Raw genomic sequence first — 25,254 nt, forward strand, 5'->3', positions numbered from 1 at the left:
GTTTCTTGTTCATAATTATTATTTTAATTGTCATTATCTGATTTTTAAGAAAAAAAGACTCTGCGAATGACCTGCTTGATCTGTACAATCAAATCACAGAAAACACCAAAAATAAATTGACATAAAACGTAAAAAAAATAATTTAATTAAATTATGCGATGTTTTCTCTTGTTCACGATTTTTTCAAGACTTTTTTTACGTTTGTGAAAAATACTAATTTAAAAAAGATTATTAATGTGAAGAATTTCTACTTATACCATTTTTAACTGTGACCAAGTTACGTGCTTGTTCTGTCTTTATCCACATCTTTGAAGTGAATAATTAGAATCTTTCAACTGAGGGATAAGTTGCCAAATATGGTAACCCTGCAGTGTTTCCAGTTCCTATTATTAGTCAGACTATATAAATAAATGGGAAAAGAGAAAAAATAAAAAAAAGGAAAACGAGGGAGACACATGTATCGAAGTGCCGGTGTTAGGATTTTACATTAAAATTTCCGAATTCATATAACCATTATCAGTAGAAAATGCAAAATATTAAAGTAAGAATTTCAAAATTCTTGAAACGATAAATTGAAAACAAGTATAACTTCCACTTCTCTTGTTCAATTAGCCTGTACAATAAGATATTAACTTATAATTCACTTGAGTGAGATAGAATTGATAATTAGAAAATCAGCTGCTTCACTGAAATTAAAATTTTAAGGGGAAAGTAAATTTTTGTTCTCTTCATTTAGTTAGTTTTGTATCAAAAGGGATAAGCGAAAGGTGCTTGGTTTTTATTGTTCTAAATTAGCTACTCTTACAGCACTTATTTTCGCAAAACTAAAGATGTCGGTAATTTCGTGAGCTGGAAATTTTGTATTAAAAAATATAATTTGCGAGACTTAAATTTTCGCAATTACGATGCTCTCGCGAAAAGTGCTTGTAGAGTACTTAGCTAAAAACTTAAAAAACCGAAATTTGTAATGTCTCGTATCATATAAATCTTTTCGAAACTATGATTTTTCAATTATTATTTTTTTCCTATTACATTGTCCATTTTATGGCGTCCTTGAATTTTTTGATTCCTGTCACCCAAATCGGAGCATGCTGTACGTTCGGGGAAAACTATCATAATGTGGATCACTTGCTTCTTTTGAAGTATGCTGTTCAGTTTTGGTCTCTTTATCTTAAGAAAGATATTAATGTATTGGAAAGGGTTCAAAGGCGGGCTACAAGGCTAATAAATGGACTTTCTAACTTAGACTATGATTCCAGGCTTAGAAGGCTAAAAATGTACAGTCTTGAGCAAAGAAGAGACCGAGGGGACATGATTCAGTTGTTTAAATTTATTAAAATGAAAGATGTTATGAGGCTGAAGTTTATCACTGAAAACAGGACAAGGAGTAATTGTTTTAAGCTATTTAAATCTCAGGCTAACATGAATATTAGGAAAAATTATTATTTTAGCAGGGTAAAGGAACCTTGGAACAGCTTACCGGAAGAGGTGGTAATGAGCAAGGGAGTAGATAGTTTTAAGAGGGCCATTGATCTTCACTGAGATTGTAAATTGACTAGGACCAGTCTAGCTGGGCCCAGAGCCTGTTGCTGGTCGTCACTTTTGTATTTGTATTTATTTGTATTTGCAAAATTTTTTGCCAAAATGGTCAAAATAAAGCGCTTATTTGCTTTTGTAACGCTGCTTAATCAATAGTTCTGAAATTTAACATTTTAATTTTTGGACAACGCAATCCATTAAATGAGACAAAAGATTACGTTAAAATTTTAAAAAAATAAAAAAACAACTCACCAAGTAAATAAACTAAGCTATGAAAAATATTACATTTAGCATATGTGGTGTCAGATAGCTTAGTAGCTCCTTTTTTAGTAAGTCACCTTTAAGTAATTTTTGTGACAATAAAACCTGTTGCTGTAGTATTAAAATTCATTTTTTGAGCTTCTTTATTTTTTTTAATAGAGCAATTTCAGAAAAACCAGACTTTACAAATCCTATGAGCTCCAGGAGTAGAAATCAAGGGCATATATATATATAAGATGGTGGGCTGGCATGGGCGGATTTATAGGGAGGCTATGCCCTTGCCCCAGGAAGGACTTTATACATAGTAACAATACACCTTCCATTATCTTAAAAGAAAAAATTATGATTTTTTTTCTTTTTGAATAGTTCAGAAGCGAAAATGAAGAGAATAGTGACTCCTTTTCTAAGGGGTTGGGAACACCTTACAATGTATTACAACTGATAAAGTGGTCATTGGGATCCTGAAACGTGTTTAAAAAGACTACTTTGAACTGGAAGCAGACAAGTATATAAGTGAAAATATCGACTGAACGAGCTGTGTATTCCGCTGCAATACTTAAAATAATCAATGATTATTTCAACAAATTAGAAACTGAAACTTTATTCCACAGAAAATACTGCTACGATGCACAAAATCAATGATCAATGGGAAAAAAGACATAAATTAAAACCAGTACGGTACGAAAAGTATGTAGTAAAAAAAGCAAATGCACTATAGTTGTAATGTACAGTAGATACAGTTATGATATTTGCAACTTAAAGTGAAGGTGATGATTATTTATGTTGTGTGATCAAAACGTTATTCTTATATATTGTTAAACACACAATACAGATGCTTCACTTGTTTTTTTATAACGTTTCCATCTGTGTCAACACTCCGCTTCCTGGTTTCTTAAATTCACAATACAAGAGCAGCTTCCATTTTCATAATTTTTGCATTTTGATTAGATACTGCTTGGTGAACTTTTACGAATTTCTTTTTTTTGACTTTTAATTGCATACTTATGGAAGATTCACTCATACCTAATTGTTGTGCTATCTTCGACGCATTTTAAAGTTGTTCAAGCACATAAAATCTTTAGCTTTTCTTTAATTGTCGGAATTTTTCGCTTTTTCTTTCTATCTTCACAAACTTTATATGAAAAAGCACTCACAGGTGTTATTACACAAATTACATTTTATGAACTTTTATAATTAGAATTTAAAAAAAAAAAAGGAAAATGAGGAGTAGAGTTATTTGTGTAAGGTACGTTCAGACTAGTATGGTGTGGGAACATCCGCTGCGAGTGATGCTAAAGGGATGAAGGTGCATTCACCAAAAGTACATTTTTAGTAGCCAATAACAAAGTCGATACTTACACACCGCGATTCTCTTTCGAAAAGTTTCGTGTTGCGGGCGAGGAATTTGTGTTAGATCTAAAATTCTTTACTGGTGAAAAAATCGCCTTATAGCCATTTCGCTTAAGTCAGATCTTGTTGTAGCGGGAGTCGACTGTATTTCATTCAGAAATGAACTAAATTCTATGAAAATTTTTATGACTAATCTAACCACAAGTACAATCATTACCTCCCCTTAAATTATGTTTCATTTCGTCACTGAAATTAATTACAAAATTTTTTTATATTTGAACTTATTCCCTTTTTGCAATAAATATCCTGAAAGAATAATTTAGAGTGATGAAAATGCAAATCAAAGGAAATAGATTTATTTTAAACTGATTTATGATAATAAAAAATAATATAACAAAGTGACAAAAATAATTAGTGAATTACATATTTATAAATTCTTTATTTCTTGAGAAAATACATAGTATATTTTCCACTTTCTCACATCTTGTTTTAGTGAAATAATAAAGTCTGGTGGAAAAAAAATAAAAGAATGCAAAAACCAACAAACTGAGATAAAAAGCAAAAAGTTTTACATGTGTATAAAACTATATTCATATTCAGCAACTAAATCCTCCATGGAAATCTTTTTCTATCCTCTTGTCTAGTTTTGTGTACCAAGTTCAATGTACATATTAGTATGAATATGTTCAAAATTGCACTGAATAATCAGCTTGATATTTGTTATTGCTTCCATCAATATGAAAATTTTTCATTTATACTTGATATTGGCAAAGGTAGTTCAGCCGACAAGCATTACTTTGCAATATTCTCGTGAAAACTGTTTATAAAATGCTAGCCTTAAACCGTTCCTTTGATGTTCCATCCATGAATATTTAAACATAATGAATGTTGATAATTGAAAACATTTGTCACCCAGTAGAATCTTTTCCCAAAATCTCAATTTCAAAGATTAAAAAATGAAGGGCACCTGTTTTAGCGGTTACAGATTTCATTGTTTACAACAGATTTAACGGTGAATCTTGGTGTAATTTCAAGATTTCACTTATAAGAGATTGGATTTCACATGGTTATAATCTGTCATATCTGTTAAACATTCGCTTTACTGTCCCAAAATCCCACTCGCAAAGGACAAACGAATGTCCACTCAGAAGAAAGTCGTTAGCAATCTTGCTAAATTTATTCAACGTTATTTCTAGAAAAAGTCTCCTGCAGTGTTGTTCTTATTTTGACCAGCGTATATCTCACTGAAAGCATACAGTTTTTTCGCAGTTCCTAGAGTGATGTTTATAAAACCCCTGAGAAATTAGTGAATTTCATTCCGATTCCGTGATTTTGAATCCTCCCCCCTTCCCTAATCCCCCGAACTGACGAACCTACCATTACCGAAATTATGCTAGATGAAAAGAGTTATTTGTTTTTACTTCACTGTGCCAAAAAATCTAGTTAGCCAAATTCTATGATCTTGCCATTGCTTTTACTATTTCTTCCTTCGAGTTTAGTGCAGAAATGGCATATGTTCGGGACTTATGCCCTTTCTGCACTAAACAAAAAATGTAACCCCTAAGTAAAGTGCTTTGTTGTACAAGGATTGACTTCCCTGCTACACTAGTCGATGTCTCTACATGCAAATATATGGGAAAACCACAGCTAACTCAATTGTGAAAAAAAAAAAAGACTTATGCCCTTTCTGCAATAATCAATTCAAATGTAATACTCATGGTTCTAACATTTTTGTAACATATTACTTGAGATAAATTTTCGTGACTCACATGTTTCATACCTTTCTATTTATTTAATCCCAAATGCAGTGCAGTATTTTTGGAAATTCTCTTGTATTGCTTGCTTCTATATTACTTCTACTGCATATTGTTAATCTGTTCAGCATGGGGAAAAAAAAAAAAAAAAAACACTCCCTCTATTCTTTTTTGTTTTCTGCACCTCTTGTAATTGAAAAAAAAAGTCGCAATGAGAAATCTATAGTTTTTTTCTCTCTCTCTCTGAGGACTGCTGTCATTGATTTGTCAATCTAAAAACAATTTTTGTTGTGGATTATCATAATTTGTAAAAGAGTATTTTGCTATTTTTATAGTTCCAATTACCCCTTATAAAGCTTCAAAATGCCAAATTTTACATCTATTTTACAAAAATTCCTCAGAGGGGGGGGGGGAACCACAAAAATTGGGTATATTCTATAATCTACTTAAAAAGGACATCAATTCCCATCATGTACTATATGTATAAAGCATAGTGGGGAGGGGGGCTTTAAAAAGTGGCCTTTTTTGCCCCTGGCAGAGAAGTTGTCCGTTCTACAAAAAAGACCAAAAACCTGAATTGCTTAGTGCCACATTAAGTCTAAATCCAGCGTTAATTATAACTAATATTGCTCAAAAAAAATCCTGCCCCCCCCCCAGGAACTCGGTTCTATATCCGCCTATGGGGCTAGTTCCTCCCAAAACCAAATTTGAAAAAAACAAAAAGATAATTTCTGAACTTCTCTCACCAAAAAAATATCTTACGAGAAGGGAGAGCAGCTGGACCTTCCGAACTAGAGGAAACCTGCAACTTTCAACAGTTGTGTTATGAAAGAATAGGTGTATCCCATTGGCCAATTTATAGGGGAAACTTGGGGTCTTTGTCTTTGTAGCAACTTCAGAGGGCAATAAATTCAAGTTTGGCTCCGAGCACGGAACCGAAAAGGGATTGTGCCTCAACGAAACCAAAAGCATCCTCAAATTCCGCATTTGGATCTTCCTTTACAGAAAATTTTCATGTGAGAGCACCCTATCCTCACAGCCTCACCAAAGACAACTAAAAATTGCATTTTTACAACTTCAATTTCTGAACAAGTCTAGAGAAGAGCTAAATTACTGCTTCTAAATTCTGCTACATTTCCGAAAACAAAATTGTATTTTAGCTCCTCAGTGCCAAAAGATCTTAGGGAGAGAGCTTTAAGACTTCTTCCTTCCCTTAATATTACACTAACATAGTTTAAAAATGAAATTTTAAGCCTTTGATTTTGAGAAGTGTCCAAGAGAGACAGACCTCCCTACCGCCTCATCTCCTTTCAAAAAGTTTTAATATAAAGTTGCAACTTCTTTGTCACAAAATTTCTGGAGCAGCTCGCGAATCCTGATGTTTTTACAACATCGTTAAAGATAACTAAAATGTGTTTTTAGGACATCACTTTCAAAACACTTCTGGGGGGAAGGAGGGGGTATCAAACCACTTCCCTTTCCCTAACATTACTATCAATGAGGGTCTGAAATTGCATCTTTTAGTTTTTGATTTTTTAAAACTTTTGGAAGGATCCCCCTAAGGCTTTTAAAGATAACCCGAAATTGCAGATAAGTTTTTTAAAAACTTGAATATCGAAAACCTCTGTTATGTTTGGTCCTTAGTCTCCAAACTCTTCCTTCCCAAAGATAGTCTGAAATTATCTTGAGTTTTGAAGAAAAAAAATCGTTTTGCAGTTCTTTCTCCTCGAAAAGAGAATGAAAATTGTGTTTCAGGCTTGAAAAATTTCCGAGGAGATTTCTCAAAACTTCCCCATTCCCTTACTGAGCCCTTGGCTTAAAATCTCATATCTAAAGCTTCAGTTTCTTAACATTTTTGAGAGGAACCCAATCTCAAGGTCATCACAGGTAGCCTAAAATTATTTCAATTTTGAGAAAAGTTCCAAATGGATGCTCATAACCCCCCCCCCCCCTTTTTAAACCAAAAACTAACTTTTTACTTCAATTTAAAAATTCCTTCGAACCAGGGTATGGCTAGCACTCCTATCTCTTCCTCCTTATACAGCAAAAGATGGAGTAAAAGAGTGTTCTGAAAAAGAGGGTAGAAAACTTTCCTATAAACACTGTATCAAGAATAGTTTTGGTGTAGAATAAGTTCTTTATTTGATTGTTTTACGCTTTATGGAAATATTTTATATTGTTTTTTTATTTAAAGGGACTGGTGACTTTGATTACTGGTGGAGCATCTGGATTTGGACTTGCTACTGTTGAGCGATTTGCAAAACAAGGTGCAAAAGTTATTATATGTGATTTAAAAACATCTAAGGGACAAGAAGTATGCTCTAGACTTGGAGATAACACTGTATTTGTTCCTACAAATGTGAGTACTATAAAATAAAATTTATATGCTTCAAAAAGAAGAAAAACAAATGTTGTACATATATCAGTTGATTAAAATGCTTCATCCTCAATTTTTGAATTTATAATTTCTATCTTTCTCTCTCCCTCTTTCTTTGAAGATCGAAGAAATTGATCAAAAATCAAAATTCCTTTCAAATCTGTCAGCTCAACTTTTGTAACGACGGTTGGTTACACTGTTTTGTTTTTTAATTATTTATGTATTTATTAATCTAACAGGGTGACATTAATAATATATATTTCGATGTGAATTAAATATTATAAGTAAAATAAGCTAGAACCCTAGCAGTAGAATTTTTTTCAACTGTCTGCTAGCAATGCAGATTAAAAAAAACTAAAAAATAATCTTGAAGACATTAGACCAATCGTAAAATGTAAATCAGCCTTAAGAAATGTGTAACAACCAGATGCTAGGCTTAAAAACCACAATTACATGCTACTTAAAATGTTCCCCCCAATGTTTAAAATGTTTGTTTGTTGAAATGTAAGTTTTTTATCTTTAAACGCTTTAGTTTCATTTCACCATAACCAAGAAATAGTCTGCAGATTTTCTATAAAATTCAGCATTTGTCATTGTGTGGGGCTGTTTCTGATGCTGAGGCTAGAGTGTAGAATAGATATACGATTGTGTGATCCCAAATTTATCACTTTTGGTTGACAGCTCCTGTAATGCTGGCACCATTTAGATCATGGTTGAGAAGTTATTATTAAGTGGCAGAGTGTATGATTTAGAAATTATGTTAACCTTAATGGAGAGAAAAGGCTGTTATCAAGTGGTAAATGTAAGTTGGATTGTTAGCTATTACGTGTAAATGTCCAAAAGGTACTAAGGCAATGCGCCTGTCTTTATGTAAAAATTATTAAGATAGTTTGCGGTGGCTACTTGTTGCTGCTTTTGTTTATTTCTGCCTTGCCGTTAATGGAAACTCGAGTGTCAAAAAGGGCCTCTGTATGTAAAATCGCTGTTGTCAAACTAATTTTTACTAGCAAAATATGGCTGCTGACTACTAATTTTGTTTTCTTGTCTAACATAAATATTATTTTCTGAAATTATATTTTAAACTTTCAGTAATTTTTGTTTAGAAAAAAAGAAAATTTACTCTTTATTCTCCCAATACATTTTTTATTTTTTTAGGTGACTTCTGAGAAAGATGTGCAAAATGCCCTGAATGTAACAACAGATAAATTCAAAAAACTGGATCTCCTCGTAAATTGTGCTGGAACAAATGTATTATCAAAGACGTATGATTTCCGAAACAATGTTCCACATTGCTTAGATAAGTTTTCTGAAATGCTACAGGTAATCATAAATCAATTTATGTTGTATCAATTTGTCAAAACTTTGGTTAAAATTTAGACCACTAAGTTTTATGATTATTTATGCAGTTTATGCATGAAGCATATATTCCTTTGAAAATATGTTCTTGACTGTGGTGTTTTATTAGCCATTTTTGTCAAATTATATTGTTATTAAAATTTTATGTGAGAGTTACTTTGAATACAATGAAAAATGTTTTGCAACCATATGATTCCTGGTTTAACTCTAAAACACACGTTATTCTCTTTGCAAAACTTATCTATTTTGTGGAAATTAATCTTAAAACAGGAAGTGAGGAGGGAGGAAGTTAAGAACCATAAACCCTAATTTTGTGACTTTTGAGAATCTTAACACATACATTCACCAACCTAAGCATTGGACTTTTAACTGTCCACCAGTTTTGAATAATATAGGTGAACCCATGAACGGTGTTCATAGAAAACTTTTGACTCTGCAGAAAATATTTTTTAAACTAATGTTAATGTTTGAAAAAAAGGATCTTAAAAAAAAAAAAAAAAAAAAAAAAAAACACACACACACACACACACAGTTTATTTCTGTTTCTTCCAAATATTTTCCTATTTGCCATTATTGCCCTGTCTTCTTTGCTTTTTTTCTTGTGCAAAATTAATCTAGAAAATAATGATTTCTTCTTGAAATCGTGATTGTGGTATGCTAATTACTATGCTAATTAGACAAAGGAGCAAACAGTTGCAAATGGAGACTGCTTCTACCAAGACTGTATGGTTGTTTATTTTACACAGCCTGAATCGAGTAAGAAGAAAATTCAAGCTATGCAAAAAAAAACAACTTTACAGAAAAAAAGCACAGATAATCCACTGTAGCGTATAATCAGAGCTGCCAACTGCTACGAAAAAATCTTAGTTTCTATGAACTACAGCCTTGAATTAGACCGCTATGAAAATACGTCTAAAAATTACAATTTTATTCATTTTTTATAACCGTAAAAAAATTCCCATCAATACAGATATTGTCCACAATTGTAATCATTTAGTTAATCATGCTTTTGTGCAGTGGCGGATCATGCGATTTTGGGGCCCCAGGCGCAACCTATCCGGAGGCCCCCTTTAATTGACACAATGAAAGTGATATGGTTTCCTATATTTACAATGAAAAAAATCATATTTTTTTGAATCAACAAGCTTTGGGGGGGGGGGGGAAGGAGATTATTCTTATTTAAAAATTAAAAACAACGATATTTCTGACAAAAAAAGTTTACTGCGAAAAATTTTGTCTTTGTTTTTTGGTAATTTAGGTAGTGCAGGGTGTGAGATCCGAACCCCGATTTCAGACCATCTAGCAAAATCCCAGCTTTCCCCTGTTTTTCAATGCGCATCATTCAGTGGCGCAACCAGAGAGAAAAAAAATCTTAGGGGTGGAAGTTTTTTTCATTTGGCCAGAAAAAAAAGAGAGAGGAGAAAGAGAACCTTTAATTGGATAGGAAAAATAAGGAGAAAGAGGGGTCCGGGGGTTCTCCCCCAGGAAAAATTTTAAACTCGTAGTTTTAAAAACGCAGTTTTAGACTTTCTTTGATGATGTTAGAGGGCACAAAGGTGCAGCTGCAGGCAGGTCCGGATCTGCGCACCCACAGACCCCGTAGTGCGGAGGTGCACCTGGTCTTTTTGCAGCCCAAGAAATTGAAGAAAAAACTGAAAGAGTCTAGCACTCAAAGACTTATTAACGTTACAAATATACACTGCTGGCCTCTGAGGCCCTACAAATTTTGTTGTAGGGGGACCAAAATGAATCCGGTCCTGGGTGCAGGGTCTCAGCGGAAAGTTGTTGAAATTGAAGTCCTAAAAACACGATTATAGGCTATATTTATTGACGTTAGGATAAGGGATGGACTACCTACATGCCTACACAAACATACACGCTCGTGATTGCGAAAAACATAATTTGAATTCAAGATGCCAAAAAGTCAAATTAATATATATATATATATATATACAGTGCAATCTTGATATCTCGAATCTCTCGGGACGGGAAAAAATTTTGAGATATCGAGTTTTCGAGTTATCAAGGTTTTTAAAAAATTACACTAACTCTCACATTTACACACACGTACGCTATATGCATTTATATACGTACTACTAGACCACATCGAATTACGATCAATAAAGTAATCTTCAATATTTCACTAGATTTGAAATTTTCTAATTGTCGAAAGTGCACAGGATGAGATTTTGAAATGAACAACAATTTCAACTTGGTTTTTTCACTTAAAAATTTAAAAAATCTAATTTTATCTTTAACCAGTAACTTCACATTCAAAAAGTTCTCAGCAGCCATTTTGTAGGAGTTAAAAAAGCTGAATGAAGAAAACGATTTTCCGTTTCCGCTTGAAAACTGACGGACGAACCCCTTTCCTCAAAGTGGACAACATGTTCGACAGAAATGCACAAAGATTCTAAATTCTGGGGAAAACACTGCACTCCCTTCATGCAACACTAATCTATTATCTTGCCCCAATCCCCTATTCACAAATTTCCATGAAAAAGGATGAAAAACGTTAAGCAGTTGTCCCTGGAACAGGTTTTACTACAAAAATTGGCGAAGCAAAATGACAATGGAAACTTGCTTCTGTGCAAAACATTTCAACATATCGAGGGTTTCGAAAAATAAATTTCGAGATAACTATGGAAAATACATAGGGGTTTTTATAGAAAATGCTGGGGAAAATTTTTGTTTCGAGACATCAAGGGTTTCGAGATGAGGCTCGAGATATCAAGGTTTGACTATATATATATATATATATTTTTTTTGAGCAATCACGAATTGCTTATTGATTATTTACTTGACCAAAGTTAAAGGTTGCTCTGATTTTTCAGATTACCATGGCGATGGCTGTTTTTATTATTTATTTAGAGAGCAAAATTTTCGTAGTCATATTTACAAATCGTCTGAGGCCAGGGGCGGCAAATAGGGAGGGGGTGAGAGGGGCGGTTGCACTCCCAAATTTTTCACTCAGAATAATAAAAAAAGGTCAATTCATTTAAGATAACTTATAAAATCATTTGCCTGCATTTTCAGAACAGAAAAAACTGATTTAGAATAATTATTTTCCTTAACTAAAGAAGTAGTCTCTTCATATGGGTTAAATATATCAAAAATGCGTAGTCTATGTTATGATCGGGCATCTGGTATGAGATGCCTGTACAGTGTTGAGACTGCGCAATTTTTACGCGTAAACTCCATGTCATTTTACATAAATTTTAATGCTCATGTTATATTTTAATGTTTAGCTAGTAAGTATTCATTGATTCCTTGTACTAGAAACACATTTTAGTAACTCGATGTATTATATGCTTTCTTAGAAACTCTTTGTAAAGCTTCTCTTGTAAAAATTCTTTTTGAAAAACATCCTATATCAAAAAATACTTTCACGTCTACAAATATATCTTGATGCTCTTTACTTGACAATCTCTGAGTGACATACGATGGTATTCAAGAGTTAAATCTATAAAAGTCCCCTGGACGAATTACTGGAAAGAGACCTTTTCAATGATAGGAAATCTGATGTCATTATGATAGGTATGACTTTGTTTGAATTTTCGTTTACTGTACTTATACTGCGGAGCGTTTTTTGAACAATGCTACACTCTATCACAAAACTTTCAATCCGTTAATCATAATTCTTGGATTAACAATTGAAACTTAGTAATTTTCGAACAAAATGACCAATTCAGTTTCTCAAGAAATTGAGACAGGATTTGATGAGATACATTTATCATTGGTCTTAAGTTCAATATTACGTAGATCGGTTACAGAAAACAAAAAAGAAAATATTACACTTATAAGTAAAATTTATAGCATGAGGGAAGAACAACTTTTTTGTGAATTGTGCGACTATACTTTTTAATGACGCAAAATAAATACTAGCTCAATTTAAAAAGTTTTCTTGGTTATTTTAAAGAGAGGAATCTGAAGGAAATGTGTTTTTTAACATAACTTTCTTGCTTCCATTGTTTTTTGAATGTTTCAATCAGGTCAGTCATTTGAAAGATGACTTTTGTGTCTCGCTCTCAACATCAAAATTGCCTTATTATTCTTAACATTAAAACCATTTTATTATCACGTCCTGTTAACCAATATGTATTTTATACCATACTGAGGAAAATCCTGTTCAAGAAAATCGACCCCCCAAACGAAGTGCTGAAAATACCGCCCCTGTCTGAGGCTTAGCTCAAGCAGACTTGACATTTAAAAAAGGCTTTTTTTTGCTTAAAATTAAGTTTTTCAGAACAAAAAACTTATCTAGATGAAATTAAACAGCAAAAATTCATCTAAATACAAAATTTAAAGATTACTAATTCCCATCTTTTGAGATTGATAAGAAATAAAAATACATAACGTTATACACTGCAAATAATCTTTATTATAAGTGTACTTACTGGTCGATATGGGCTATTAATTCTTCATCTGTATTACCGCATCCGAATCACCATTTCTTTTTTGTGGATATGTCTCGTATTACCAGGAGGGTGTACAGAAATTTTGGGACCCATCACAAGTAAAACTTTTACGGGCCCCCTCCATATTATTTACCCCTACTATTTGGGCCCCCATCAGGCTCGGGCCTGGGTCAACAAGTGTCCCCCCCCCCCCCGTGTACTCCGCTAATGTGTATTACAATTCTAGAAAATCCAAAGTCATAATATGACGGGTGTAACGTTCTTGACCATTTCCATTCTCTTCCATTTGTAGAAACAAGAAACCCAATGTGTAGGTACTTATCGCAATTCATGATTGTAAAAAGCGTAATTTGAATTCAAAAAGTCGAAATTCAAATGCGAATCCTGGATGCTCTTTTTTTTGTGTGTGTGTATAGGGGGGGGGGGGGCGTCATTTCTAAGCCTTTCTGGAAAAAGAAAATAACCATTAAAATTTGTGAGCCTAAGTATAATTCGGTTTCAACTAGATCTAAACGCAAATCAACTTGACCGAAACAACACCATTACGTTAACTCAGAAACGTGGGGAAAAAATATCAGCGAATATCAGAAACTTCTGTTAGGAAAAATCATGTCTTTTATTCAAGGAACACAAATCTTGGTTTAATATGATATAACTACTTAAACACCCTACGCGACAGTTGAAAACAAACTATAAAAATTTACTTTTGTGCGCAAGAAAGCATTTTTTTTTACGGGAAACTTGCAAACAAAAAGACAGCTGTGGAATAATCATAACTCGGCGGCAGGGCTGTGGATTTGGAATCGGGCTCATTTTAGGCTAAAGGAGTCGGAGTCATTCGAAAACATGTCGACTCCGACTCCGGGTTTCATTTTTTTTCTTTAATTTTCTCTGACTCTCCGTGCATTTTTTGAAAAATTAACTACCAATTAATTTGATTACATGTATAAATACCTACTAATAAGAAAATAACTCATTGTGGCAACCAGCTGGCTTGATTGTTTATCGAATTTTCTGTAACAGCTACCTACGCCGTCTCCAAGTTGGTTATTTTCTAACTTAATTTAACTGATAGCAACTGTCAGCAAACAATTTTGTTGCCTAACATTTTCTAAATAATCACTTTGAAATAAAAATAATATATTTTTTACCTCGATCTCTGTTATAAAATAGTAAAAGGAATGCATGTATCGCTTGAGCAAGTCGAGAAACTTCTCAGGGTGCTTGGTAAATTCAAAAGTGTGTTGGTACGAAAGCACAAATACAAAAGATCCGATAAAATTTAGGGGATAATGTTTTACCTTGGAACACTTTTCATATTTTAATTTTTAACGTCAATTATTTGAATCAAGTTGGAAATCTAAAAGTCACATTAAAATAGCCCAACATACTTCTATAGAATATATATTTTTTAATTCAGACAATTTGAAAATAAAATGTTGCCAGCCATTTAAAGTATAAGTTCCAAGTTACCCCAAGGTTCAACATCCTATTGTACCTTGGGACACATCCTGTTGTTCTATGGGAAAGTCTTCATGATTCAGGAAACAGCCTTATTATACTTGAACCAATTTTGCACCAGAAAAGAAAAAGTTGTTTAAAAGACTACATATAAGATTAGAACATTGTTCCATGTTCCTAAACATATCTTAATTATTAAGAACCATGCATATGTTGTACCTTAGGACATGTCCTAAGGTACAAAATGTTTGGCTTTCCCAAGGTACAATCACCACGTAGTTTAATGAAAACCAAAATGATGGTCAATCTAGAAGCACTATAAATAATTTGCTTATGAGAAAATAATGAAAGTACTTCTCTTTTATAACAGAATAAAATTCAGTTGACTAAATTTACAAATACATACAAAGACGGAAAATGAAATGAAAAGGAAGAAAATATTTACTTTTGAGTCATGAAATTCTCTTTCTCTCACAAAATCATCAATTTTACTCATTTGATGCTGATTTTTACTATGGCACCATTTAGGGTGAACGGTTACTATTAGAAATTATAAAAACATGGCTGCTAAAAATAAATTCTTAGAAATTAGCAGTGCCCCAAGGTACAACACTCTCCCCTAAATGTTTTTTAATTCTAAAAATTTTATCTAAGAAAGCTTGGTTAACACTGAAAAGTACAAAATAAAATTAGTATATGATTTATTGCTTACAACACTCAATAATTATAATTAATCCAAAATCTTCATATTAAGGTTAATTCTGAAGCCGTCAATTAAAAAATTTAAATTAAAAATTGAGCCAAGAAATGTAGGTATAGTTAAAGCTATTCATACAAAGCTGTATACCGCCGCATTTTGTGCAAAATTTGCTCCAGACGTACATGTACACGACCTCTCTCTGCAATATAGTGCAATATTTTTGTTGAAATTTTTAAGATGAAATTTAAGATTTATTATTGGGGAATTTTTTTAGAATTAAAGAATCTCAATTTTTATAAACTCTGAAATTAAGTTGAGGTGTCACCCACCAGATGAGTGCCACCCGGGAGGGAGGAGGAGGGGGCCACCTCTCAAGAAAAGTTTTTGACTTAGCAAAAAAGTTTTTTTTTCTTTCAAAACTCTTTCTCTCACTTTTCTCAGTGCTTTCAAAAATTGAAAGCACATGATTTGATCAGCATCTGTTAAACATTAAAGGGGAGCAAAATAATCTTTTTCATTTTTTTAAAAAATGGGACTTTTTAGTAATCTTACTTTAAAAATCGCTCCTATCGGATAATTTGATTTTCATATTGAATTTCTAACGTTGTATGCATCTTAGGTTTACAATAAAATACAATGCAAAAATTTCATAAAAAGGAAATATTTGAATCTCTATTTAGGAGTTTTCCCCCCTTCCCATGAGGGGGGATTTGAAAAAAAAATAAAAAAGCAGCAGTCGGAGTCAACCATTTTCCTTCCGACTCCGCAGCCCTGCTCGGCAGCAGGAAAAATTCAGCATCGTAAAAAGAATGTTGCGGAGGAGCATTGCCTCAAAAAGAACTTTTCCCGACTCTTTTGAAACAATTTCGTTTTTAAACTTATGACCAAAAAGGAAAACGCATTGGAGAAAAAAAAGTGTGATTGCTCACCTAAATCCCAGGGCTGTTTTTTTTTTTTTGTAAATGCTTTTTTCTTTCATTAAACTAGCAAGATTCTTAACACAGTTACTAGACAACACTCAGTGACTGAACTACTGAATTGGATTGAAATGTACCGGACAGAACAGTTCTCATGGCGATTTTCCAAGGTCAACCCAACCCCCCTGTCTTAGTGCCATAAAAATGCCTTTCCTTTTGTTACTTCTTATCTAACACCCCACTTTCTCAGGGACAAAATACGACCTTGAAGAAAGAAGCGGGAATTCTCCGATCTCGGAAAAAGTGCTGAGTCACGGTAGAGTGCAAAATATGTTAGATGAAGTTTTCCGGAGGAAAGAAACAAATATATATTTTGAAACTTTAAACCTTACACACATACAAAAAAAAAAAATAGTCCAAAATTTTTCTTCTGGAAAAATTCAAACAAAACCACCAGAAGCCTGGGGCCCCTTTAGATGCGGGGGGAATTATTGGGAGCAATCAGTTCGCACCTAAAATCCATGACTAACTGTCAATTTCCAGGAGTTTTGAGCATTTTCCACTCAAAATTATGATTTTCCAAGGCATATCCACAAAAAAAAACAGCTTTTTCTTCCAGAAAAATCCAAACAAAGACAACTGAAGCCTGGGGCCCTTTAGACGCAGGGGGCCCTATTGGGAGCAACCAGCCCGCGTCTAAAATCCATGACAAACTGTCAATTTACAGGACTTTTGAGCATTTTCTACTCAAAATTTTGACTTTCCATCTCAAAAGAAAGTTTTTGTCCCAGAAAAATTCAAACGAAGGCAGCTGAAGTCTGGGGCCCCTTTAGACGCAGGGGGCCCTATATTGGGAGCAATCAGCCCGCACCTAAAATCCATGACTAACTCAATTCCATGGGTTTTGAGCATTTTTTACTCAAAATTATGACTTTCCATGGCAAATTCTCAAAAGAGAGTTTTTTCTCCCAAAAAAATTCAAACGAAGGCAGCTGAATCCTGGGTTCCTTCAGAGGCAGGGGGGCCCTTTTGAGAGCAATTAACCCGCGCCTGAAATCCATGACTAACTGTTAATTTCCATTAGTTTTGAGCATTTTCCACTCAAAATTATGACTTTCCATGGCAAATTCTGAAAAGAAAGTTTTTTCTCCCGAAAAAATTCAAACGAAGACAGCTGAAGCCTGGGGCCCCTTTAGACGCAGGGGGGCCCTATAGGGAGCAATAAACCCGCGCCTAAAATCTATGACTAACTGTCAGTTTCCAGGAGTTGTGAGCATTTTCCACTCAAAATTTTGACTTTCCCATTTTTGAGGAAGTGACGCGGCTCCGAGGCCCCTTGCTTTGCTGGAGGCCCCAGCTAATGCCTCATGCGCCTATTCGGTGATCTGCCACTGCTTTTGTGCTAACTAATGTTCTATTTTTTTTGCTTAAAATGAGCAAAAAGAATTTATCATACTAAATGATATAATAATTAAAAATTAAATGCTTTTTCAAAATTAACTGGAACTTGCCCTAATGTAAATTTAACGTGAAATCCCAAAAGTAACCATTCTATCAATTATACTCCCCCCCTCCTTTTAACAGAAAGTAAGATCATTCTGTAATCCAGTATATCCTTGTAATTTTTGCTGATCTGCTTCACTTGCCAATCCCTCAAAACAGACACACACGTTCACATGAAACATTTTCAGCTCTGCCTGACAGAACGTTTTTAGAATTTTAGTTCCCCCCTCCATGTGCAGGTTTTCTTTTCTAAAAAAAACAAAAGTAAAGCAACAATCTCACACATATTTTTTTTCTTTTTAAATCATGCAAAAAAAAAAAAAAAAAACAATTTGCCAGTTTCAGAGATTCATTCCTTCCACTTTGTCTAGGCCCATTTTGATGCTAGGGTGCCCATTTCCTTTTACATACATATGAACATATGTGTTAAGAAAGAAACTTATTTGGAATGAACAAATTCGGAATGTACACTAAAAATGAACAAACATGTAGATTTTCTATTTCAACAACTTGAAAAAGAAGAAAGATTACCAAAAACAAACAATTGAGCTAAACATTTATAGGGTTGCCACTCCACAGAAAAATCTGAAAAAATAGACCTGAAGGGAAAATGCAGGGAATTCAAAAACCAACGAGGAAAATCCAGGGAATTTTGAAAAATTCTTTTAAACCTGGAAAGTGCAGGGAATTCTATTTATTTTTTTAATTAATTAATTAATTTATTTATTTTTTATTTTTTTATTTTTTGATGTTGCAAAAATTAATAGCAAAAAATATAAGCTTCCGAAAAAAATTTTTTAAATGGTATTTTTACTTTAAAGTTCTTTTTTTTTGTTGTTAAAGTAAATATCAAAATGTCTCATAAAACAAAGAAACAAAGATTTTATTTGACATACTGTTCATCTTAACTTTTGCATTTTTTAACCGACTTCAAAAAGGAGGCGGTTATCAGTTCATACCGTATGTATGTTTTTTTTTTTTTGTTTGTCCACTCATAGCGTCTCACCTAGTGAACCGATTTTGATGATTCTTTTTTTAATGGATAGAGGATGGCTCAACTTAGGTCCCATTACTTTGTTTGACCATATTTGTTCTTTAGATGAAAAGTTATGGGCAAAAAACAGTAAATTTCCCTATTAAATGATTAAAATCATATTGTAGCAAAGTTCGCTCTTTTTATCCATGGATAACGGTGGCTCAGTGGTAGAATTCTCGTCTCCCACACGAGCAACCCGGGTTCAAATCCCGACTAGGACAAAGTGAATTTTCCTAAAATTTCGTTTCTACTGTTTCCCGTATTTTCTCGAATGTTCTATTAATTTCTGTATCTTTTCAAGTCAGGAAAGTTCCAGCACTTTTTCAAGTTGTATATAAGGACATGTAACGTTCATTCGTGGTTCTGAATAAAGATCTCGAGTTGAGACTAACGAGTATTCGCTTCATTTGGCTTTCACATTGTCTTCGCTATCTTCATCTACGCGACAATATGAAACTCATTGTTATAAAAGTTTGGTGCCATATAACTGTAACAATGTTACAGTTATATGGCACCAAACTTTTATAACAATGAGTAACATTAATAGTAATTGTAATGATAATTTTGAATAAAGGCTTTTCTAAAGCAATACAGTGATATAGAGCGGCACTTCTTACTAGGTAACTTCTTACTTTTACTGAAATACCTACATTTACACTAAAAAGAATGAAATAAAAAAATTTTGAAAAAAAAATAGAACCGACTTCAAAATTGCTCTAAAAAGTGAAAAATAATTTTATTCTTTAAACACCTTCGATAATACTTTTAAACATCATTTTTGAAGTTGGCGCAAAAACAAAAAGTAAAATCCATTGTAACCATGCTTCGTTCATATTTTTATCCAAAAATCATCCAAACTTAGGAACGAAACATTTATATCATTACTCGAATATGCTGTCATCAATGCGTAATGCATGTGGTAGTGAAGAAACTGGACCTGGTTGAATTTATACTTGTAGTTGAGTTATGGCTGTCAATGATTTTATCGATCGTTTTTGCGCCAACCTCAAAAATTATGTTTAAAAGTATTATTGAAAGTGTTTAAAGAATAAAATTATTTTTCACTTTTTAGAGCAATTTTGAAGTCGGTTCTATTTTTTTTTTTTCAAAATTTTTTTATATTATAAGATCCAAGGAATCAATGATTAAGAGAAGTCTCTCTGGATATATACATAAAGTTAAATATAAATATTCAGTCACCATACTATTATTTCAATTTTCATGAATTTGTCTTTATTTCCCTTTATTTTTATTTATTTTTCTTATGATGAAACTATCAGGATATTAATGTTCTTATACTACTATTAGCTTTCGCCTGTTTTTTGTAATGTTGCATATTCATACAGGGAAAACACAGGAAAATCCCCCCCCCCCCCCCCAGAATTGACTTGCAACACTGATTGATATAAATACTGATTATGATACTTGACTTACTCTTTTTCATTACTATTATTTTTTAACAATATTTTATATCATACACATGCTCATAATTGACTTTTCTTTTTTTCAAATTATGAAGTGCTGTAGTAACTCACTAATGTTGATTTTTGAAACAGGTTAACACAGTGGGAACTTTTAATGTTATCCGATTAGCTGCAGGAATAATGGCTGAAAATAAACCAGACGATGATGGTCAGAAAGGTGTCATAATTAATCTTACAAGCACTCATGCGTTTGAAGGGAGCACTGGACATGTAGCATTTGCTGCTGCAAGTGGCTGTATTGTATCTATGACTTTGCCGCTAGCTCGTGACTTGTCTTCGGAAGGAATTAGATGTTGTGCAGTTGCTGCGGGTATTTTTTGTTTGTGAACTTACTAATATTCCTGTGAAAAAATATGATATTAGTAATTCTCTATCTCAAAAAACAATTTTTTTCTCTTTTTGAATGTTAGCTAAAATTTTCTTTAATGCTTGTAGCATTTGTTTAATTCTATTGGGTTAAAACCAAATTCTGGTTCAGTCTCAGATTTTTCTGTGTATTTGTTATATTTTTAAATATTTTGTGAGATTTAAGTTTTTTCTATTTGTGCTTCGGTGCTAAACTAGAATCGAGATCACTTCTCAGTTTTGGAGAAGAAATAAGTAAAAAATTTATTTGGTATAAAAATATTTGCCAACTTGGTAAGATATGCTCTGATCAATATTTTCTTATGAAAATGATGAACCATGAAAAAGGGGGTCGGGGATGATTACATGCAGCACTACCTAAGAAAATCCTTATTTATTAATCACATATGAGGCAGTGAGAAGCAAAGGGATGCAAGAGGCAAAATTAAAAATTTGGAGATAACCAGTACACATGGTAGGTGATCCTCTCCTCTGTCTTGGGCAAGAGATAGAACTGGTATCCCTGGTAGGTGCTGTTATACAGCATGATTTAGAAAAAAATTTCAATGAAAGCCTACCTAGAATGTTATATTTAAACGCGTTTTACTCAAAACCTTGAAACTGTCCACTTACATTCCTTTTGCTTCTCACTGCCACATATATATTTTAGACCTTTTGTTTCAATTGCACAAATTGAATTTTATGCATCATTAAATTGAGTTTTAAATAAATGTTTAATCTTCTTTCTCTTCAATAATATATCAATATTAGATTGATATGTTATATCCTATTGAGAATTACTAATAAAAAATAGATTTATCAGTTGTAATATGTGACTTCATTCACTGTGCTGCAGATAGATTTTCCCTTTAAAAAAATTAAAAATAATAGATTACTGTTGACACAAATAAACAGAAAGAAGTAAAATGTGTTTAAACTGTTTGCTTTTATATTTATGGTATATTTCAAGCAGTGTAAACGATACTTACAGCAATGTTTACTCTTTAATTGTTATCAAAAATTAAAATGCACTACTGTAATCTTTCTTTAATTTGTTATCTGTTGAATGTCTTTCTCAAAAGTAGGTCAATTTTTTTTTGAAAAAAGTATGTGCAGAAGAACCTGGATTCATTACTTTTCATGGGTAGCATGAAAAAAAAACCTGATGAGTGTGGGATAATGATGAATATGGGTGCAATTCAAAAGACAAAGAAAGCAATATTTTTGAACATAGTACATGCACTGTATAGAAAATATACTAATTTAAAAATCAAATAATTACTTCCCAAACTAAAATCAACTCACAGCTAACTGACAATATCTTACTAACTCAAAAGATTCAGGCTGCTCCTACTTAAGGTCCGGCTTCTGAAGTAGGAAATCTGCGCCACCACTTAGGGCGGCAGGTTTTAGAGGCGGCAAATTTCATGATGGCAAAATGTAAGGAGGCGAAAAAAAGATAAAATCTTACATTTGTTTCTTAGTTTTTTTTTCCTTAGCAGTTCAAATTGCAGCAGAGAGTATACAATGTGATTTATGTGTACATTTTTTATCAAGGCCAGGTAGCGGCAAAGCAACTAAAGCCGTCCCTCAGGGCCGATCCTAGCAGGTGTGCAGAGTGTGCACCGCACAAGGGCGGCCAAAGCAAGGGGCGGCCACAGGCCGCATCATATAGTTCTTTTAATCAAGAAAAATTCCTCAAGAATTTCTCCAAAGATAACTTCTAATAAGTCAAACAAATGTGCTAAATTTTAAATGTTCAATTATCAAAGTAAGTGCTGATTTTCCGACAGCATAGCATAGTTTAAGAAAAATAGATTGTTAGGGAACATTGTGTTGGTTCATTGTCCATTAATATATACTCTAACGCACATGCTTCATTTGGTTGCAAAATTTATGACAGAACCGGTAATCAGGCATGGATACAAGGGAGGGGAGATAAGGGAAATGGCCCCCTCCTGAAGCATGAAAGGGTGCCTTCTAAAACGAGCACTCAGGGCCCAGGGCGGCCGCTAATGTTTACCCTCCAAGCTTTTATAGACCTAAACAATGAAGACATATTTTATATATTACATTTAAAAAAAACTATAGGGGCATTCCACAGTATTTTTGACATTTACGTAGAGTCCATAACGTGACCTTTTTTGCCATAACTTTTTAATTTACTGTTTGATTAGCATATTATTTTATTATTGCGGCTGCGTGGAAAGACACTGGAAAATTGCGACTCCCCTGAGAGTCAAATGTATATGAATGAACTAAAATTATGTATTTTCCCCCTTTACAGCATTTTTTTCGAATTAAAATCACGAATGAACTGCCTGGTTTCAGATCAGGCTCTTGCCCGGGTAGTAAATTTAAACGTAGCTCCAAAACGAAGATCTAAAAGGATGCCATAACCTCCTTGACAAGACTAAAGAAGGCTTAAAATGGCGTTTTTAGGACTTTAATTTCGGAAAATTTTGCTGGTTGAACCACCGATCTTAAGGACCCAATTAAATCTCTGATTCACACCCTTCAAACTTAACTTAATCAAACATAGCCTGAAAATGCTGACTTTGAAATCCAAAATGTGTTTTCAGAGGACAGCCCTTCTTAATGCCATCAAAAATTGCTTAATGACATTTCTCCTATTTCTTTTTTGAAAATTTTGCGATGGAGGGCCCCGAAATCCATTCCCAACATTACTACCAAAGATAGTCTCAATTAGCTTATTTAGAGAGGCCCCTAATCCCACCCCCTCAGTTTGAAATTGACTTCAGTTTCAAAAAACAGTTTGTGAGGACACACTGAACCCCCGCCCGCTCTTTGTCCCATTGTAATCAAACAATGCCTAAAATACGATTTTGGGACTTCAATTTCTAAAAGCTCTAGAGGAGGACTGCTTGGTTTATGTAACTTTTTACGGTGCTAGGGCATATACCCATCAATCGTCGAAGTGAGGTGGACAAAAGTCTATAGTTGTGTTTTTTAGATATTAATATCGAAAAATATCCGAAAGATCCGCCGAAGCTTCCCAGGTTTGTTAACTTCACCAAAGATAGCATAAAATTGCGCTTTTAAAAATATCCGCTTGGGAGCTCCAAAACCCTTCCTTCCCGAAAATAGCCCATATAATGGATTTTAGTTCCGAAAAATATTTCGGTTCCGAACATTTTCACGTTACCCCTATCGTTTTTAAATATAACCAAAAATGGGTTTTTGAAACAATAGTGCCGAGAAACACCAGGAGGAAGGCCGCCAGATCCCTTACCGTAAGCAAACACGGCCTAAATTTGCGTTTTAAACTTCAATTTCGAAAACTTTCAATGGGAGACGATTGAATCTCCCTCCCTCTAGCAACATCAACAAAGATAATCCAAAACTGCTTGTTTAAAATTTCAGTTTCGGAAAATTTTCGGGAAGAGCACCGATTTTTCCTAAGCTACGGTCACAAAAAAAAGCTTCGAATTGATTTCAATTTTGAAAAAAATTTTGGAGAGAACTTCAACATCTCCTTTACTTTTCCCCTGAAGTCTCGAAAAAGTTCCTAAGATAGCGATATTTGACGTCAATTTCGAAAATTTCTCCATGCACCTTGAATATGCCCAACTCTTTTCTCCTTGCAACCAAACACATCCAAAGATTACTAAAACTATTTTTCATACGCCAATTTCGATAATTTTCTGGGAGCAATCCCCCTTCCCCTGATTTCCCTCCTCCGTCCTTTCACTGATGTCACCGAAGACAGACTATAAAATGTGTTTTACGACTAGTAAATTTTGGTATCTATTACTTTCTTCAAAGATGTAAATTGTACCTAAGAAGTTTCTTACTAGAAAATTTTTCTTCATTTTTATAACTTCAACCTTTTTTTTAAAATTAGAACTTGATACAGAAATTTGAAGAAATATTTATATGGACGTCAAATATTAGTCAAAATATGCAAATTACTCTTGAAGGGCGGCACATTAGGTCTTTGTACACTGGCGGCCGACACCCTAGGATCGGCCCTGCCGGCCCTGTCTCTAACTCTTGGAAGAAAATTGGGGAATATTCCAGTAAATTCTAGAGTTATGTTGAGGTATTATGTACAAGACTGTTGGTGGGTTTGTCCATTCCTATTGCATTATTCCTACATGAACAACATTCATATGTTAAATGAATTTTAATATTATAATCTTTTTCCCACCAACTGAGGCTGATTATAAATTAGGCTTTTATTTTACTATGTTGTTATTATTAGTCTGAATTTCTCATTGTTTGTTTTTCTTTTAGGTTTATTTGACACACCTTACTTTAGATCACTACCAGAGAAATATCGCCGATATATGCCTTCCGTTATCCCATTTCCAAAAGGTCTAGGAAGTCCAGATGAATTTGCTCACATTGTACAAACAATCTTAGAGAATAAAATGCTTAATGGGGAAGTGCTAAGATTAGACGCTGCTTTAAGATATGAGCTATAAAAAGCTTTATGTATATATCATCAAAACATGCTTTTCATTTTCATAATCAATAAAAAAAAAGTTATTTCTGTAGTATTCCTGTCTTTTGATAAAGATTAATTTAACTAAAAAAAGTATTTGTATATTATATTTACTAAACAACTCTTATATTTAGAACCTCATTCTATTTTAATTTGTTACAAATAGGAAAGACTAGAAATCGTATTCGAAAATATGAAGGATAAAAAGTATTGTTGTTATTTATAAATTGCTCTCAAAAACAAAATGTGTTTTGAAGAGCCTTTTTTTAGACTAAGCCCCACCTA

General features: G+C 33.4%; 1 protein-coding gene across 1 annotated transcript; it reads left to right on the forward strand.

The window, feature by feature from the left end:
* Nucleotides 1–415: 415 nt before the first annotated feature.
* LOC129217417 (3-hydroxyacyl-CoA dehydrogenase type-2-like) lies at nucleotides 416–25,024 on the forward strand. The gene is made up of 5 exons (XM_054851715.1): nucleotides 416–541; nucleotides 7,099–7,263; nucleotides 8,437–8,601; nucleotides 20,229–20,466; nucleotides 24,759–25,024. The coding sequence occupies exons 1-5, from the start codon at nucleotides 527–529 to the stop codon at nucleotides 24,947–24,949; spliced, it is 774 nt and encodes a 257-aa protein (XP_054707690.1). The 5' UTR covers nucleotides 416–526; the 3' UTR covers nucleotides 24,950–25,024.
* Nucleotides 25,025–25,254: the final 230 nt, after the last annotated feature.

This window comes from Uloborus diversus, chromosome 2 (genome assembly GCF_026930045.1).
Source record: "Uloborus diversus isolate 005 chromosome 2, Udiv.v.3.1, whole genome shotgun sequence".
Classification (NCBI taxonomy): Eukaryota; Metazoa; Arthropoda; class Arachnida; order Araneae; family Uloboridae; genus Uloborus; species Uloborus diversus.

Coding starts and splice junctions, on each gene's coding strand:
- LOC129217417 (XM_054851715.1), top strand. Junction 7,264..8,436: donor CTGTATTTGTTCCTACAAAT/GTGAGTACTATA, acceptor TTATTTTTTTAG/GTGACTTCTGAGAAAGATGT. Junction 8,602..20,228: donor AGTTTTCTGAAATGCTACAG/GTAATCATAAAT, acceptor TTTTTGAAACAG/GTTAACACAGTGGGAACTTT.